At 44.6% G+C, this 16,237-nt stretch overlaps 1 protein-coding gene across 1 annotated transcript in view; it reads right to left on the bottom strand.

Annotated features, from left to right (window-relative positions):
- Nucleotides 1–187, bottom strand: part of PCP4 (Purkinje cell protein 4) — a 52,579-nt gene extending 52,392 nt beyond the window's left edge. The window contains exon 1 of the mRNA XM_071430160.1: nucleotides 32–187. Coding sequence (XP_071286261.1) covers nucleotides 32–40 — 9 coding nt within the window. The 5' untranslated portion in view covers nucleotides 41–187. The remainder of the gene's footprint in view (nucleotides 1–31) is intronic.
- Between the last annotated feature and the right edge of the window lie 16,050 nt (nucleotides 188–16,237).

Raw genomic sequence — 16,237 nt, 5'->3', positions numbered from 1 at the left:
GTCCCTCCCGTTCCCGCTCAGCCCGGCTCACCTCGCTCATGTCGCGACAGTGTCCCGGTGCGACAGTGGCAGCGGCCCCGCCGGCGCTCAGCGCTCCCGCCGCGCCCGCGACGCGCCCGTTAAGAAGAGGCGCCGCGCGCCCGGCCCGGCCCGCGCCGGCCAATCAGCGCCGCGCGCGCGCGGGCCCCACCCAATCCCCGCGCTCCCCGCGATCCCGAGAGCGCGCGGCGCCCCCTGGCGGCCCTCAGAGCCCTCACGGCCGGCAGCACTCCCCGCGTCCTCCTCCTCCTCCTCATCTTTTTTCCTCCTTTTCTTCCTCCTTTTCCTCCTTTTCTTCCTCATTTTCCTCCTTTTCTTCCTCTTTTTCCTCGTTTTCCTACTCCTCCCCCTTCCCTCCGCACTTCCCCGAGTGCCCGGCACCGTGGGCTTCGGGCATCCCCACAGGGGAGAGCCACGAATTCCAGGTGTGTTCCCCAATAACGGGGAATTATTGCGGCAGATCGGATGAATAAATTAAATGGGGAACTTTTTTTTTTTCTTACGGTGAGAATGGTGAGGCACTGGAACAGGTTGGCCAGGGAGGTGTTGGATGCCTCAACCTGGCAGTGTTCAAAGCCAGGTCAGAGCCTTGAGCGGCCTGGAATGGTGGAAGGTGTCCCATGGCACAAGGGATGGGGCAAGATGATCTTTAAAATCCTTTTCTAGCCCCTTAACATCCTGTGATCCTATAAACCAGGCAGAGAATCTCTGCTCTGTTCCCCCCTGGCTTTCCTCTCTGTCTCATCAGTCTTGCTGCCATTCCTGTTCCAATATACAGCATTTTTTCCAGAGATACACAGAAAACAGCCCTTTCTATCATTTCTCTGAATGGTTAATTAAAGCAAGACTTTGGGATGTGTGCTGTTGTGCTCCAGCATCTGTCTTTTGATGGAGCACAATCGCTATATTTGGCAATACACACTCAGATGCTCTGACTCACATATCTGTGAAGAAATATAGGTTCAATTAGCTCTGGGAATGCACTTAACTCCCTCAAATTTTTCTCAGATCAATAAAAAAGTTAAAGTATTATATTGGAAAGTCTAAGAAGCTTGACAAGCCCTCCCAGTTCCAGGGACTACCTTGCAGCAGCCTCATCTCTTCGCCAACATCTGTCTTCAGGGCCAGTATTAATAGAGGCAGGGAAATAAATTTGATGAGAAATCACATTTTTCCTTGGAGCTGGAGAGGCAGGAGGGGCTAGGCTCCTTCATTTGAGGATGAGGAGGGGGGTGTGTCCTGGGAATATTTTATGAATGCTGGCCAAATATGTAGGGATGGGATCAGGACAGCTGAAGTAGAATTGGAGCTGAATTTGGCAAGGGATGTGAAAAATGATAAAGGCTTCTACAAGTGTGTCGGCCAGAAAAGGAGGAGAAAAGAAAATTTACCCGTCTGGGAAACAAAACAAGAAACCTGAGATACTGATCACAATTTTTGCCTCTTTCATCATTCCACTATTCCCAGGACCTCCACCAGCATCTGGCATTTTTTAAGATTACCATGAATTGTCCCAGTTTTTGGTGTGAGAGCCCCAAGCAGGCCACAAACATGGTAAGAGCTCATTGCACGAGCAGCTTCAGGAGCTGTCCTGTGAGGACCCAAAATAAAAATGATGATGAAGTTTAGCCCCTGAAGAAGCTGTGTTTCCCGTGACACCATTTTCCAGGGAAGAGCAATTGTGGGTGTATTGCATTAGTATTCCTGTTCTGACAGGAGTGCCACTGGTCTGTCAGCTTATGGATCCAAGGCACAATGCTAACATAAATTATTAACAGAGTATTGCTGATCAAAGGGCTCCCAATCTCATGGGAAGGGACACAGAAAACTGAGAGGAAATCTGCTCAGGTCCCTTTGACTCCGAGGGGAATCACGTCGGTCTCACTCTTCACCATGAAAAGAAATGTGTCAAATCCAAGCAGAAAATCTCCTGGTGATAATTCAGGCTGTGTGCCCCGAGAAGCAGGTTAGCAGAGAAAGCTCTCTGCACTAAATGCTGCAGGAGACCATACAAAATTGTTATTTTCTGACCTGTTTGGAGGAGTTCAGAGTTTAAGAGAGGCACCCTGGAGGGCACGCTGAGCTGTGTCTGGGAACACAGCACCCAGCCTGGTGCCTCTTTGGGGGAACAATGCTGAGGTGTGACAGTGCCCTCCAAGCAGTGACTCTGCTCTGAGGACAACTTGCACATTTTGTGGCGTGCAGACACAGTAAAAGGTGCATTATCTGCCCTCAGACAGGTTCCTGAGTGAGCACAGAGCTCCTCTCTCCCAGGGAAAGCCTTTGACCTGCAGAGACACATCTCTTCTCTCTCTCCCTCTAAATCTTGTTCCCTGCCTCCCAGCTTTGCATGTCATACACTGCAGAAAATTTCTGTAGCCAGCCAGAGCAATCCAGACATGAACTTTGGGCTGAAATGCTCTGTGCCTCTCCTCCTTTGCAGTGTGGACCTGCTGAACTTAATTGTTCTTCAATTCACAAACACAGGTGCCTCCAAATCACGGGTCTAAGCATCTTAAATGGACAAATCCCAAGTTCTGGGAATGCAGCAGCAACCTGAGCTTTTCAAAAGGTTCTTACAACAATAAAGGTAACTCTAGTAGTTGTTTTATTTATAACCTGCCATTTATGCTGTCTGATGGCATCACATTTTAGTTTTGAGGTACCCCTTTCCCTGTCAGCCTTTCTAACCCATGGCAATCCCTCAATTTAAAGGTGCCCCAAAGTTCTGCTTTTACTTAAGTGCACAGCTAAGTAGTAGCACTTCTAAGTACAGAAAATATTCTAAGCAATCTATTTTCAAGAGCCATTATACTCTGAAAATTGACTATTAAAATACCACCTTCTTATTCATCAAGTCTGCACTCAGTGTGTGTTCAATCTTGTCTGCTGGCATATGACTGCAATTTTACTGCCTTTTACTCCCACTTACCTGAAAAATTCAGCAGAGAGAAGAGAAGAGAATCTGAGCTGGGTGTTGGAACAGAAAGGCTCTCAGGCTTCCAAGGAGCTTCACCTGTTTAAGGGGACTGAAGATGGCTCTTCTGTGCCAGACTGTGCAATCCATAACTGGAGAAGTGTGTGTTAAAGTCCTGGAATGATTTGGGTTGGAAGGACCTTAAAGATCACCTTGTTCCAAACCCCTGCCATGGGCAGAGAATCTTCCACTGGGTCAGGTTGCTCAGAGCCCCATAGAGCTTTCAATTCCAGGGATGGAAAGTCCACAACCTCCTGGGCAACCAGTGCCTGGAGCTCACCACCCTCACAGGGAAGAATTTCTGCCCAATATCCCACCCATCCCTGCCCTCTGTCAGTTTGAATCCATTCCCCCTTGTCCTGTCACTACATGTGAAAAATCCCTCTCCAGCTCTCTTGGAGCCCCCTGGAAGGGGCTCTAAAGTCTTTTCTTCAGGCTGAACAGCCCCAACTTTCTCAGCCTTTCCTCACAGGACAGGTGCCCCTCTGGTGCTGTATTTGTACAAGGAGAGAGCTGATTTTGTGCTCAGTCTTTGTCATTGACAGAGACACACAACTGCACAGTCTTGCTTTGCTTTCAATCCCACCACTGAAGGTGTCTGCAAAGTTTGATCAGAAGCACAGAATTGCTCCAGAAGAGGCAGAATCACAGAATCCTTTAGCTGGAAAATCCCTCCCAGCCCATCAAGTCCCAGCTGTGCTTGATGCCAACCTTGTCACCCAGCCCAGAGCTCTGAGTGCCACCCCCAGGCCTTCCTTGAACACCTCCAGGGATGGGGACTCCAAATCTCCCTGGCAGCCCTTCCAGGGTCTGACCACCCTTTCCATGGAGAAATCCTCCTGATGTGAAACCTGAGCCTCCCCTGGCACAGCCTGAGGCCATTTCCTCTTATCCTGTCACTTGTCACCTGGGAGACCTGGCTACAAGAGCCCGACCCTCACCTGGCTCCAAACTCCTTTCAGGAGGTACCACAGAGTGCAGGGGAAGATCTCTCCTCAGACTGCTGTATTTTTCAGTCAGAATTTGATTCAAATCAAATCCAAAAAGATCAAAATGAAATTATGGCTGTGCCTTGAACAGCATTCCACATTCCATCAGAGCAGAACTGCTCTGCTTGGTAGAATATATTTGAATTTTGACTGTGACTGCAAAAACTGAACTTTCCCAGCATTTGAAATTGGTACAGTGAAGTGAAACCTCTGTCTCTTGCTGGTTTTACACTATGAATTTTTAAATAGAAGGAACAATTTCACACAAACTTTCTGCAGAAACAAAACAAAAAATTCCATGTTGAAGGTGAAATTAAGGATGTTGATTTCAAATGGAAAGCTTTTGTTTCAGAAAGATGTGTGCTTTTGAATCCTAGAAATCAGGAGAGGATCTGGATCATAGCCTTAATCACAGAGAATATGCTGTGATTATAGGCATGGTAGCAATAGATTTAACAAGCATAGCCTCAGATGCTGGATGATGGATGACTGGTCATCTCAGACTTATCAACTAATTTGCCCAAGAAAAAATCTAAAGAGACAGTTTCCACAGCTGAACTCCCATTAGTATGCCTTCTTACCTTTTAATTAAGAAGCTAATGGCTGTGGGTAGTTAATCAACAAAATACCTTTAAAGATCTGGGCCTGAGGGCCTTTGTTACAACCTAACCTTTGTTCCCATGCAAGAGGAATGAGTCAATGGCTCCAACAAAATCTTATCGTTGTCACAAAGATATCAAATATAATTTGAAAAATTGAGTCTTTTCTCAGGAGAGTTACAAGACATGACTTGCTGTACAGTGTGAGTCATCTTCCATCCTAAAAAAATACAGCCCAAAAACCAATCACCCAAATATATGTGTCAATTCTTCTGTCTGCCCAAAGAGTTTTGATGGATTTAATTCAGAGCTGTGTCCTTAACTTGGACAGACTTGTAAAGAAAGTCATTCTCAGTTTAAGCCAAACTCCCTAAACTTTTGAAAGCCTGAACAATGTTCTGGGCTTTGAGTCCTTGACTGGCTCAGCTCTGCAGAGGATGTGAAGATGTGGAGCATTCAGATGTTACCTGGCGCTTACCTGTGGCAGTTCCCCTCTTAATTAGAAGGTAAAAAGACATCATAATTACCAGTTAACAATTTTCAATCTCTGTACAGGCAAAGGAATTCATGTGATTTAGAAGATCCACAATTATAACTTGTGATGTGGAGAGATAAGGATGTTTTAAGTAGATTTGTTCCCTTACTTTACTTCAGTGAGTTTGGGGAGGTTAAGGATAAAATTCTCAGGGAGTCTCTTCCCTAAATCCTTGTTCAGATAATGGATTTAGAATGCTTCCAGCTTTAAAAGGGCTGAGGTAACATCCCTGTCAGTATCAACTTCTGGGAGGACCTCAGGGATCCCATCCTTTTCCCTACCCCAGCTGCAGAGAACTGGTTTGGCCAAAAAGGAGACTCCATCCACCAAACACCACCCAGCAGTGCTGCTGGGACTGGGGGAGCTGCTGGATTATTATTTTTCTTGGTGTCTGTAACAGCAAAAAGCTGAGTTTCAGAAGAGCTTCTCTCCTATTTATCTTTCATCTTTTAGACAGAGAACAGCCCCCAGAACAACCTCTGATCTTTGTGTCATAGCAGTCCCAAATTTTGCCAGACATTTTACAGGAAAAAAAAAAAAATCAAGTTGAGACATCCAAACCCTTTCTTTCCACTTCATCCAGAAACCTTTTTATTGCTGTGTTGACAGTAATTACACATAACACGTTCCAGTAAAAAGAAGCTAAAGTCACCAGGTCAAGTGATGCATAGTTAGTGGCTGCCAAAAGAGGAAACAAGTATGAACTCCCTTCATCTCTGCTCTTCCCTCATGCAAATTCCTGTTGGGATTCCTCACTCTCTCAGAGGGCACCAAAATGTCTCTGCTGTGCAGGATGGGCAGGGACAGGGCATGGATCAGGACAGAGCAGTCTGCTGGAGAGGGAAAACCCTTATCAGTGTAAGGATTCACACATAATATGGTCAGTGAACACCAAGAGTTGTCACTGTTGCTAAATCCCTTTTTTAAAATATATTTATGGACTGATAAGTGAAGTTTGGCAGTTCTCAACCACAGCTGCTGGAGCCTTTTTTCCCTTGCATGCCTGGTTTTTGAACAGAGCCATTTAGAATTAATGTTACACACAACATTGGCTGGAGGTAGGAAGCATGAAATGGGCTTGATACTTCAGGAGGCCCTATCTAGGTTTATTTTCTACATTCAGTTTATTCACAAAGTGGAATCTCTTCCACTTAGCAAGGTAAAGGTATTTCCTCAACATTCAGAAATTGAGCCAGTCAAGGGAGAGGTGAGCTCAGCACTTTTTCATTTCTGAGCTGTGAAGTGCAACAACAGACTGAGACACATTGGGCTGCCTTGTAGAAATACCCATTTAGCAATGGGCATAGTCAGAGACCCAAACCCAGGCACTTTAGCACAGCCTGTTCTGTCCCACTGAGTTAAATCTCTCCTTTTAGCCATGGCTGGTTTGCTGAGAGGAGTGTGAGGCATGGAAAGGAAAGGAGACATAAAGTATGCTACCAAAAAAAATTATCCTGTTCAGCATCTAAAGACCTAGGATGATGAATAGGTGCAGCTAATTTGGCTGAATCTTTTTTAATGATATTCTTTGTAATTTTTTAATGTTAAAAATGATAAAATGGAGGTGGAAATACAAGCAACTCCCCGCTGACTGATGGAAAAGGATGACCCCTCACTTTTAACAGAAAGAAATGCTTAGTTCCCTTTCCTTCATCTTTCTTCTGCAATGTCTGTGTTACCAATAATAACACCTCATTTAGCTATTTCCTATGGGCTTATGGTGACATTTCAGTTTAATAGTTGATGACTTTTCTGAGGCCCTTGCCCACCTTGTATCCTTGCTGGAAAGTGCTCTCTCTGAGCCAGTCTCTTTATTTGAGGTATTATTAAGTGAAGGTTCTTGCAAAGGTCAGCACAACTCTAAAATAGATTCATGTTCACAAAAGGGAAGTGGTTCTCTGTCCTGGCTCACCATGGTGCCATTTTATTCAGAGTTTTCCATGGTGTATTTCCAAAGCACCATCAGAAGGTGAGGTTGGAAGGTCTGGGCTCTCAGGGCTCTTTCTGCAGACCATGAAAGGGAAGTTTCCCCTGAGGTAATTTCAGGACATAACTGACTACCCTGATTTGTGCCTTGCCTGAGCATCTCCCTCTCCCTCCCTCTCCTTTAACTTCCTACTCAGGCGAGGGAAAGAAAAGATCCCAAACCTATTTTTGGTCATTGTGGCCAGTGGTTTCTGTGTCAACCCCTAAGGGCTGACACAGAAACCTTTCTCCTGAAAGATGAAAGTCTCCTATGGATGGCACTGGAGGAGGGTGAGAACAAGACCAAGCTGTGGGAACCCCCAACTCCAACCTCCCAGGCTGCATGTCTGGCACTGTGCTGCTCCTACAGCTTTTTTCTACTGATGTTTCCTCTTCAAAATGCAAGTGAGGGCACGTGGAGCTTGTTTAACACTTGCTGCTGCACAGAAATTAAAAATAGCTGCACCAAGTTACCTGGGACTAGGAAAAAGGCACAGTGAGGTTTAATGCATTCTTGGGCAGTTGGTTTGTCCCTGTGCCCCTCAAGTGCCCTGAAGCACAAAGAGCTCTGACATTTACACCAGGATCTGGCCAGAACAAGAGTCCAGTCAGTGCTCCCTCAAATGACCAGAAAATAAAGTAATTTTGGCTCAATTAGAAGCAGTTCAGGCCCTACAGTGTCCTTGGCAGTGAGATGGAGCACTGGCTATGAGCCTAATGGACAAACTAGATCTGATCTCAGCTATAAAAAACAGGAGTAGTCCTAGATTTACATATTTTTTCATGCATTTTATTTGTATGAATAATAAGTAGGTTCATTTATATAAATTACTCAAAGGAGTTTCTGAAGGTCAGAGGAATTTAATCCCAGGTTCTCTTAACTATTTAGTTTATCATCTCTTTGTATTTAAATTTTCAGAAGCTGAAACTTTAATGATGTTATGCAACTGTAAAGAGATGAGTTCACCTGATATTGAGGAAGGCAAGGGTGTTAAATAACATAGCTCTTACCCAGGAAGGACCAAAACCTGCTGGCTTGTTTTACAGAGCACATTGCCATTTTGCTGAGCATGGATCTACCTTGTTTCATGTGTCAAAGCAATTCAATGGAATTCAAAACAATTCATAGAATCAAAGAATAATTTAGGTCACAAAGGGATTTCTGGAGGTCATCAGTGGAACAGCAATGAAATACTGAATGCAAGGAAACAGTTCAAACAGTTGATATAAATTTCTGGTGTGCAAGGAACTCTGACCTAAACCTGGATGGTTTTTGTTTGTTTGTTTGTTTGTTTGTGTGTGTGCATTAATTTTGTCAATAACACATTGCTATGGTGCTGGGTGGCATTAGCTATGTGACTGTATTTTTATACAAATTTCAGATGAGTAAAGAGGGCTTTTGTGTGAACTCAGTGTAGTTCCAACCTCTAGCAGGAGATTTCAGTAGCCCTAACACAGACACACACAGGGTTCCTGCTGCCATCTGGTCAGGAGCTGTTCCTTGGCTGAGAACTTTGGAGTTTCTGTGAAGTATGCCCAAATTTTTGAGAGGCAGAAAACCTTCAAATCCAGGGCCTGAGGGCATGCTGGACCTATCTTAGCCTGGTGCAGGAGGAAAACATAGTTCAAACACTGGATGTAAATTTCTGGACACTGGAAAAAATATAAATTTATAAATTTCTGGACACTGTTCTGGAAAACTCTGCCAGTCCTGTCCTAGCCAGCATGGGTGACACGGGATCTTTAATGATATGGGAAGCTTTACTTCCTAATGGGATTTTCTGTTGTTTGCTCTGGAGAGCTCAGTTTGATGAGCACTGATCAGGGCAAAGTCTGAGAAGGAGGTGAGTGGCCACCGTATCCTCACTAATACCTCATTAAGCAGGATGGTTAATTATACTCTCAGTGCTGCATCTATAAACAGTTTGCTTCTTATCTGCTTAGAGCACATTTAAATCCAGGATGAAAGAGCAGTGACAATTTCTGTCACTAACCTGTGCAGTGTGGGGTGGTCAGTGGGAAAAGGCTCACGATCAATGTAAAACTTGGGGATTGGGCTCTCAGGAGAGCTGTTAGCAGATCTGGGCTCAGTCTTCTTCAAACCAGTGTCTTTCAAGAAAACAGCTTCAAATGAGTGAGCTTTGGTTTACTGTTGGAGTCCTGGAATTGATAATTTTAGACTTTCTGTGTTGAGAAACACAGACCCTCAAGAAAACACTACATTTAACCTAAAACCGTAGGAAAAAACTTAAAAAATTGAATGATAGAACTAAGATCATAAGTGTGTAGTTTCAATAAAAGTAACATGTAATATCACCACGTAGCAAAAACCTTACAGTTTAAAGTCTTAAAATATAATAATATATATATAAAACTAAAATAGAAGTTTTAGGGTGGTAGCTAATCCTTCTTCTTCACCTTCTTCTTCATAAGTTTAAGTAGTATTCTAGAATTAGACAGAAAAATCCACATTACAAAAGAAAAGTAATTAGGTATTAAATTTTTAAAAAATAATTTAAGTGTAATTTCTTGATTAAATATTTTTTCCTTAAAAAAACCTTAGAAAGATAGATACGGGGCCATTTTATAACTTGTTAGTAAAATACTGTAAAAATCACAGCTTATAAAACTGTAATATAAATAAGAAATAATAAATGTCTAAATCTGAACACAAAATAGTGTCTCAAATATTTTCAATCCCAACCCTAACCCAAAAAAAAAAATTTAAAAAAAAAAATCCCCCACAGTTTACAAAAGCAGAGAGGCTGCTCTTGGTGCTGCTGAAATGTGCCCTTCCCTCTCTGTCCATGTTCTCCTTTCTCCCTCACTGCTGCAGTGTTCTAGATTGTGACCAAAACTATTTCCAGAATATGCTTTTTGCTGCTTTCTATTAATGTCAAGCAAAGAAATTTGCAAGTACATAAACACCCCAACAAAATTCCATTTCCATATTAGAGGTTTCTTCTCCCTGTTCCATTACACACTTTTCTAATTTGAAGGAGGACGTGACTGATGCCTGGAGAGCAAAGGAACCGCTGCGTCCTTTTGAGGTTTTGTGTTATAAATTATCTTTGCCATCAAGTAAATTAAAATTGTACTGTTCCAGGACCTGAAGGCAGCTTACAAGAAAGAGGGAGAGAGATTATTTACAAGGCCCTGGAGTGACAGGACAAGGGGAAATTGCTTCAAACTGACAGAGAGCTGGTTTGGATTGGATATGAGGAAAAAATCTTTACTGTGAGGGTGGTGAGGCCCTGGCACAGCTGGGGCTGCCCCTGGGTCCCTGGCAGTGCCCAAGGCCAGGTTGGACACTGGGGCTGGAGCAGCCTGGGACAGTGGGAGGTGTCCCTGCCATGGCAGGGGTGGCACTGGATGGGCTTTGAGGTCCTTTCCAACCCCAACCATTCTGAGATTCTGTGGTTCCATTGGGAATCACCATGCCCAGCACACTGAAATGCCACTTCTAACCCAGGGGCTGGAATCATTAATTGGCTAATGAAATTGAAAGCATGATAATAGATTTATTACTTAAATTGCTGATTATGCCAATTGACCTTTTACTTAGGTCTTTAGGCCTTCATAAAATCTTCTTTTCCCTGACAGGGAAAAAAAAAAAAAGCAACAACCCTGTACTATCAAATCTATTCATTTGACAGCTGTGGCTGAGAAGCAGAAAACAGCAAATGGAGCAAGCTGAGTGCACTGAACTCTTCCCTATGGAGTCTCCAGCATGCCATCAACTCAGGCAGTGTGGGCTGAACCCTGAGCTCTCTGCACCTGCAGCAGGAAAAGCAGCCACAGCCTGGCACTTCCATAGAAATTGTTGCAATTAGAGGCTGTTTAGCTGATGGTTTTAATTGCCTTGCTTGCTGACCCACGAGTGTGCTGCAGGCAGTGTGCCCCTGGAGGGCAAGCACACAGAGGATGAGAGGTGCTGTGCCCTGTCCCTCACTTGCCCACGGTGAGCTTTGATCAGCCAGCAGCTGCAAGAGGCCACAAAGGGCACTGGTGCTGCTTGGCAAGCCCTGCTCCATGGCAAAGCTAACAAACACCAGCCAAGGAGTGACTGAAGTGTTGTAATGTGGGTAAACACAGCTTGTGGCTCTCCTTACAGTTTCCATTTCAAAGCACCATCGGTGCCTTCATAATCTTCTGACATTTATTGTATCCACCTCTGCCCTACCAAAAGGGATTAGCAGTGGGAATCAAGTAAACCAAGGCTTTGTAACTTATTAGCTGTAAGCTGCTGAGTGAAGCAATACAGCAAAAGAAAGAAAAGCTCCATGGTTTTAGTGGATGGTCTTCCCAATATGCATTAGAAAGTCTTCATTAATTATTTCTGATTGGGTTCATTGAAATAATTGAATCACCTCTGCAATGCAGGGCAGAATTTGTCAGCAGCCTGGCCAGTGAGGGGAAAGGATATAGATTTCCTTCCTTGTTTCTTCTGCAGAGGCATGTGGCTGGTTCCAGAGCTTGACAGCCAGCTGAGGAGTCAAGGCACCTGCTCTGAGGAATTTGGGCTCCTGATTAAACAAGTAAAGCTCTGAGAGTTGACAACAAATCGAGGGCAGAGGGGGAGAAAAGAAGCATCTGCAAAGAAAGGTGAGAAAGGAAACTTTCTGGAGGGAAATAAAACATTATTGGCAGTAGTTCTGCATAGTTCAGCAGTGGTTTTGTTGCAGCAGGAAAGGAGATGCAGTGAAAAGGTTTCTGAACACTGAAGCAATTTTCTTTGGGCATCTGCTTAGGGGTGACAGGGCTGAGTGGCCTCTGCATTGATACACTCAGGTGGCTCAGTGAACACACAGTGATGAAGGCAAAAGGCTCATCACCCTCTTCCCTGTACAACCACTGGGTCCATTGTTATGTGGCAAAGGGAGCTTTGCCCCCTCAAAAAAAGGAAAAAGCCCAACCTGTCCCTCTGGGTAAAGGACGTTCCCACCTGTGCCCTGTGAGTGAAGCTGTGGTTGTTTCACAAGGAGCCCCTGTGTCAGGGACACAAGGAGCACAAACAGAATCCCCAGAGCATCATTTAGGTTGGACAAAGCCTCTAAAATCAGAGTCCAGCCTTTGCCTGAACCCCATCATCTCAGCCTGACCACAGCACTGAGTGCCACGTCCAGCCATTTCTAGAACACCTCCAGGGATGGTGATTTTCCCTCCCTGGGCAGCCCATTCCAATGCTGGACCACCCTTTACATGAAGAAATTCATCCTGTTGTCCACCCTGAGCCTCCCCTGGCACAACCTGAGGTCATTTCCTCTTGTCCTGTTGTCTGGGAGAAGGGACCAGCCCTAAATTGCTGCAAACTCTGTCACCATGATATTTTCTGAAAAATCCCTTTGCCAGGATTTTTCTCCTGAGAAGCTGAAAAGCCTCAGAAAGAAATGTAAACAATAATTATGTGATTGCTTTGGAATGTGGTCTGGAGGTTGCTCACCAACAGGTGCATCTTTGATTGGTTCCATGTGAATTGTTTTTTATTAATGACCAATCCCAGTCCAGCTGTGTCAGACTCTCTGAGTCTGTCATGGGTTTTTATTATCATTCTTGTCTAGTTTTCTGATGTATCCTTTCTCTTTCTTCAGTATAGTTTTACAATATAATATAATATAATATAATATAATATAATATAATATAATATAATATAATATAATATAATATAATATAATATAATATATCAGCCTTCTGAGAACTTGGAGTCAAATTCTCAATTCTCACCTCGTCCTGGGAACCCTCACAACACCACAACCAACTTCCTGTCAGGGAAATGCAGAGAGTGATGCTGTGGAAGGATTGCATTTAAATCTGGGAGTAATTCTGTCCCAGAATGGATGGGGGTTACTCATCATAATGTGCACCCAGTGGAAGCTACAGAAGGTGCATTAACCACTTAGTTAGTGTTGTCTGTAAAAATAACTTTTAAATCTGTCCCCAAAATAATCTTTCTTACAACCTGGGGAATTCCTACAGCCCTTTGCCAGGAAACAGAACTTTTCTGCAGCTCACCAAGGGTCTGGCAGCAGCACACAGGGCCCAGGCCCCGCCAGGCAGGCACCAGAGGCCCAGGTGACCACATAGGTATAGAATAAATCACACAGGACTCCATTTTCTTCATGGTGGAGAAAGCCCCTTCTTTATTCACATAACTCCTTTTTCTCCAGTTTTACAGACCTTGTGTGGGACTCCAATTGGTCAGTAGTTATCTTGCCAATTCCTTTATTGGTTAGTAACAAGTTGTTATTCTGTATTGATTGGTCACTCTAATTCTCAGTGTGTGGTGGTGTTCCCAGGGGTCCCAGGACGAGGGAAGAGATGAGAATCTTGACTCCATGTTTCAGAAGGCTGATATATTATTTTATGATATATATATTATATTAAAAGAAAATTATATATTAAAACTATACTAAAAGAAGAGAAGAAAGGATTTCACCAGAAGGCTAGCAAAGAAAGGAAGGAATAATAATAAAATCTTGTGACTGACCAGAGTCTGAGACAGCTGGACTGTGATTGGCCATTAATTAGAAACAACCCCATGAGACCAATCCTAGATGCCCCTGTTGCATTCCACAGCAGCAGATAACCATTGTTTATGTTTTGTTTCTGAGGCTTCTCAGGAGAAAAATCCTGGCAAAAGGATTTTTCATAAAATATGTCTGTGACACTCAGTGTATACTTGTAGGGAAGCTGTTTGTGAAAGATTATTTTCATTTTTCTATCTAACGGTGTAAAACCAGTTTATGCAGGTGCAAGCTGGTTTTTTGCCCAGGAATAGATTGTTATAACAAACTGCTCACAACAGGATTGGTTTCATATGGTAACTTGCAAAAAGATAGCTTTGATAAGGCCAGCCACTGATTCCAGGAGAGCAGGCTTGATTTTATGATTATGATTTTTCATAAATCATTTCCCTTTCTTTATGATTTTTCTACCTTACTGCAAGCCCCAGGTGCAGAGGCACAGGCAGGTGCTGGGGCAGTGGGCAGGGGATCCAAGCTCCCTGCCAGGCACTGAGCAGAAGCCCTGGCTGAGGATTCTCTCTGCTCTTTCCCCCAGCTCAGCTGGGCTCACAGCAGAGTGAGGGAAGCTTACACAGCATCACCTCAAACACTGGCAGCAAAGCCTTGGATGTGCAGGGTGGAATTCCCTGCAGAGGAGGATTACAGGGAAAGGTGGCTCCAGGGGCTGCTGGCATTGCCAGGGCCCTGAGGAGCTGCACTGAACGCTCTCAAAATTGCATTGACAGCAGCTAAGTCATTTCAGCAGGTCCCCCAAGGCCTCAGCTCTCAGGTAACAGCTCAGAGCAGTGGAAATGTTTGTGTAGCACAGCCACCTCCTCCCTTACCTTGTACTCTGCAGCCTTGCACCTCTCAATGTTCCATCCTCATCAGGACATGCCTCTTGTAAACATATTTAATACACTCAGCTAACCTTTAAACGTTATGAAAAGAGGTAAAATACAAAAGCCTTGGAAAGAATACATTTATTTGTAACTCTGGATGGTCCTATTGCATAAGAGAGGTATTTTAGTCTTAAAAATAGACTCAACCCCACTGAGATCAGCAAAGGTTTTGCATGAGCAAAGGGAACAGAATTTTGACTTGTCATTTCATACAACGTTCTAAAATGCCTTCAAATTTGGTAGCACGACAGAGCTTAGAATGTCACAATTCTTTTCAGGATCTCTAGGGAAAGGTAATCATGAAATCTTAGAACAGTTTGGAATGGACCTTAAAGATCACATCTTTCCACCCCCTGCCATGGCAAGGACACCATCCATTATCCCAGGATGCTCCAAACCCTGTCCAACCTGGCCTTGGGCACTGCCAGGGATCCAGGGGCAGCCCCAGCTGTGCCATGGCCTGCCCACCCTCCCAGGGAAGGGTAAACAATCAATAATTATTATTAGTACCAAGCAGCATCACAGAATCCACGATGTAACCATCAGCTATCATTTTAGGGGGAAGTGGTAGATTTTCTTTTCATCTGTGCAGCAGTTTCAGCTGCTCTCCCAGTCCTTTGCTCCCTTCCACCCAGCACAGCAGTGTGAGCTCTCCTGGTGAGCAGCACTCCCAAACCACTCCCTTGTGTTTGTTTCCTGCTCTGGCAATGGATAAAGGAGTAGGGGAGAGTAATTGCTCCTCTGCCAGCTCAGATTCCTCTCCAGTGAGTTTTGAAGGCTGGCACAGGCACTGCTTCCCTCTTTGCTGCCTTTTAGTTGTCATTTTGCAAATGGAGACAGGGAAGCAGTGATCAAATTTAAAGTGGTTTCTGAGCTCAGGCAGCATCAGAGGGCTTGGCTGGTAACTTTAGATCTTCATCAGGATGTTTTTAGAGGATCAGGGAATAGACTTGCAAATTTCCAAGATGAAGATCTCTACAAAAATTGGAGCTAAATTTGCTGTCATTTTAACAGAGCAGCCTCTGGTTTAGAAGCATCAGATCACAAAATGGTTTGGGTTAGAAGGCACCTTGAGGATGACCCCATTCCATCCCCTGCCACCAGCAGGGTCACCTTCCACTGTCCCAGGCTGCTCCAAACCCCATCCAGCCTGGCCTGGGACACTTCCTGGGACACCCTGTGCCAGTGTTTTGCAGGGTTTGAATGTGTCTAACTGCTTTATACTGGAAAACATCACAACAAAATGCTAATTTTCAAGCAGGAATTGTTTCCCCAACACAATTCCAGTGTGGATCAGCAATTGTCAGGAAGATCAGGCTTCCCCATAGGTGCTGCAATATGAAAGAGGCAAACCCACAGAGAGCAGTGCTCATCAAGGGGCCGTGTGTCAGTGGGGTGACACTTAAATGGAGCCCCATGGCATGGAATAATCCCAGCATCTGGTAGATTGTAGCCCCACATGAATCCTTGCTCTGCTGGGGAAGGAAGATCCATCCTGGCAGCTTCTCTGGAAGAGCTGTGGGGCAGCAGGGCTGAGCACAAGGCCCCATCCCTGCACAGGGGGTGTGAAATGGGTGCTGTTTGCAGAGAACACAGCCCAGGAAAGACCTGAGCCCACAGCATCAGCATCTGCTGGGAAGGGCACTGGGATTAAGGGAATCAGTAGCACAGATGAGCTGATCCAAGGTCAGGGCAGGCCCTGGGCCCATTTGATGGGAAGCTGATGAG

Source organism: Agelaius tricolor, unplaced genomic scaffold (assembly GCF_023055355.1).
Source record: "Agelaius tricolor isolate 1412-34295 unplaced genomic scaffold, bAgeTri1.0.p SCAF_7, whole genome shotgun sequence".
NCBI classification, from domain to species: Eukaryota; Metazoa; Chordata; class Aves; order Passeriformes; family Icteridae; genus Agelaius; species Agelaius tricolor.
The sequence above is the reverse complement of the archived record's forward strand: the minus strand, read 5'-3'. Positions and strand labels throughout refer to the sequence as shown.